Raw genomic sequence first — 3,056 nt, 5'->3', positions numbered from 1 at the left:
GAGGGGCAGGGCCGGGGAAGGCTCGGGGCCGGCTGAGGGGCAGGGCCGGGGAAGGCTCGGGGCCGGCTGAGGGGCAGGGCCGGGGAAGGCTCGGGGCCGGCTGAGGGGCAGGGCCGGGGAAGGCTCGGGGGTGGCTGAGGGGCAGGGCCGGGGAAGGCTCGGGGCCGGCTGAGGGGCAGGGCCGGCGCCGATCCCGCCCCGGAAGGCTCCACCGCAGCCATGGTGGTGCTGAGCGCGGCGCGGTGGATCCGCAGCCGCCTCACCGACCGCTTCTGGAGGAAGCAGGAGGTGCTCAAGTACGCGCGGGTGAGTGCGGGCCCTCAGCCGCCCTCCCAGCCCGGACCCACCGCCCTGTGCTCCCCCTCCCCGAGCCCCCCGGGTGTCCCAGCCCTTCCCCGGCGCTGCCGAGCCGCGTGTGGGGTCCCTGCGGCGCTCCCGAAGCTGCGGCTGCTCCATCCCTGGGAGTGTCCAAGGCCAGGCTGGAGCGGGCTTGGAGCAGCCCGGGCTGGTGGAAGGTGTCCCTGCCCATGGCACACTTCAAGGCCTGTTCTCACCCAAACCGTTCTGTGACTCACTCACACCGATTTAACGTGTTCTAGGTGTGTAAATTGATCTCTATTTGGTTAAATCCATAAGCGCATCTGGTACTTGTGATGCAGCACAGCACGTGTGTGCATGTGCGTGGGCACGAGCAACAGCAAGAATCCTGAGAAGGAGGAAGAAATAAAAGCACTGTGACAAGATCAGTCTGCAAATCCATCGTGCTGTAGGCCGGTGTTGATTGTGGCTTTTTTTTTGTCGATTTTTTTTTTTTAAACTGGGCAAAGGAGCTGCTTTTTGAAAGGGGAAAGAGGCTGCTGCACAATGTGACTTCAGCTGAAGTTCAGGCTACTGAACCTCTCAAGGGCATCCTGGGAGGTGTAGTACATCTTGCTGTAATATTGAGGTAGAAAATGTTGAAGGAAGTGGGAGTGTCTTGGTTTTGTAGCACCTAAGCTGCCCACAGTACCAGTGGTAGTTATTTCTGCCTGCTTCCTGCTGCATCACTTTAGGTGGGTGTCAGTGGTACCTCCAGTAAACTCCTTTTGTTATACTTTCTGTTTGGGTGACTTTTTGATATATCTGAGGCTCCTCTTCACACAAACACAACGAAGGGGCAGCTCAGGAAGGAGAATGAATGTGAGTTTAGGGTTGGGTGAAAGCACTAGCAATGATTTTGTGGTTGCTTCCTGGAACCACAGCCCAAAGTAAGGTCTGGTTTTGGCTCCATGCTGGACCAACATTTTCTAGCCTGTTTCAACTTTTCAACCTTACATTTCCCGTGCTATAAACCAAGGAAAGAATATTTTCCTTACACGCCAGCTGAAGTGAAGTGTTCAGTGATCCTTGCTGTGGAGAGCTGTGAAATGCCAGTGAGCTTATATTGGTGTTACTGGAGGGTTTGACAGCCTTAAACATAACGGGAACATCCTGCTTTTGTTCCAGCATTTTCGTGGGAGGAAGAACCGCTGCTACAAGCTGGCAGTGAGGAGCGTTCGCAGGGCGTTCGTGAAGTCCACCAAGGCCAGGGCAGAGAAGAAGAAATTCCTGAGAGCGGTAAAGAGCAACACCTTGGGTGTGAACATGAAAACGGGACAAAGGCAGAAGTGAAACTGCCATCTTCCTTACTGGGGGGGTTCCCCCAAAACCAGTCAGTGAAATATATGTGTTCAAAGTAAGGGTTCTCAGTCCCTGTGTGGGCTGGAATGGCTCGTTCAGAAGTTCATATGTGTGTGTGATGCACTGAGGAGGCTGTGGGTCTCTGGTGACCAGTGGCAGGACCTGAGGAAACGGCTGGAGCTGTGTCAGGGCAGGGTTAGGTTGGATCTCAGGAAAAGGTTCTTCCCCCAGAGGGTGGTTGGGCACTGCCCAGGCTCCCCAGGGCAGTGGGCACAGCCCCAAGGCTGCCAGAGCTCCAGGAGTGTGACAACACTGAGCGACAGGGTGGGATTGTTGGGGTGTCTGTGCAGGGCCAGGAGTTGGACTGGATGATCTTTGTGTGTCCCTTCCAGCTCAGGATATTCTGTGATTCTATGAAAATGTTGTATTTAGTGTGAGCAGACCAGTGTGGCAAAAGGATTACTTTTAAAGTATTTTATCACTCAAGATGTTCATTTTTACCCTTACAGCTCTGGATCACAAGGATTGGAGCAGCTTCCCTTGAACATGGTTTGAAGTACCCAGTCTTCATAAGCAACCTGGTTAAGGTAAGGATGGGGCTTGGAGAATAATTACTTACTAATTCTAGTGATGAAAGGCCTTCTGCTTGTGAAAGCAGTTTCATTCACTTCAGGAATTAAGTTCTGCCCTAAACCTGTTTCTCTTCCTTACATTCATCATCCCCTTTTATCCTGGTGAACATTGTGGCTCTACACCTTGTTCTGTCCCCAAAACTCTTACTGAGCATCTTAAGAATGAGACTTGTAAAATGCTCTTACACTGTTGCTATTGTGGGCATTAAGTGACAACTTGCTTTCCTTTTACTTGAAGAAATTTAGAAGAAGTTTAAAAATACGAAGCTTGGACTAGGAAAAAAACTCCCTAAGAAATCTGTATTCTCTTCACTGACTTTGTGCTTTGCTGAGCATGGACAGTGCAGAGAGCTGGTGCCATTGTCCCTGTTCTTAAACATTCTGGGAATTGGTTTTAATTTGTTGATACAGCTTTTAATGTGTTGAGACTGTTGGTTTTAATTTTAATCGGTTTTCATTTGTTGATACTGTTTTTAATTTGTTTGAGCTGAAACAAATGCCATGGGTTAACCTGGAACACATGGCCTGGAGCAAAATAAGAGATTCTTCTTCAGCTCTTAGTTTCTACCAGAAAAACTTAGGAAACAGATTTTACACGGTGGCTTAATGAGATACCCATGGCCAAGTAGTCATGTGTGACAGTCTTTAACAATTCCAAAATTATACAGGTGTGCTGGTTTAAGAGTTAACCAGCAGGGGAAATGAACTCAACTCAAAGGGGAGATTGTAAGTCAGAATAACAATTTATTAAAATAATACAGTAAG

At 50.1% G+C, this 3,056-nt stretch overlaps 1 protein-coding gene across 1 annotated transcript in view; it reads left to right on the top strand.

The window, feature by feature from the left end:
- Positions 1–163: 163 nt before the first annotated feature.
- MRPL20 (mitochondrial ribosomal protein L20) overlaps positions 164–3,056 on the top strand; it is a 4,517-nt gene continuing 1,624 nt past the window's right edge. The window contains exons 1-3 of the mRNA XM_017825681.1: positions 164–306; positions 1,486–1,596; positions 2,169–2,246. Coding sequence (XP_017681170.1) covers positions 220–306; positions 1,486–1,596; positions 2,169–2,246 — 276 coding nt within the window. The 5' untranslated portion in view covers positions 164–219. The remainder of the gene's footprint in view (positions 307–1,485; positions 1,597–2,168; positions 2,247–3,056) is intronic.

Source organism: Lepidothrix coronata, unplaced genomic scaffold (genome assembly GCF_001604755.1).
Source record: "Lepidothrix coronata isolate B3197 unplaced genomic scaffold, Lepidothrix_coronata-1.0 Scaffold122, whole genome shotgun sequence".
Lineage (NCBI taxonomy): Eukaryota > Metazoa > Chordata > Aves > Passeriformes > Pipridae > Lepidothrix > Lepidothrix coronata.
Note: the sequence above shows the minus strand (reverse complement) of the source record. Positions and strands in the feature narration are given on the sequence as shown.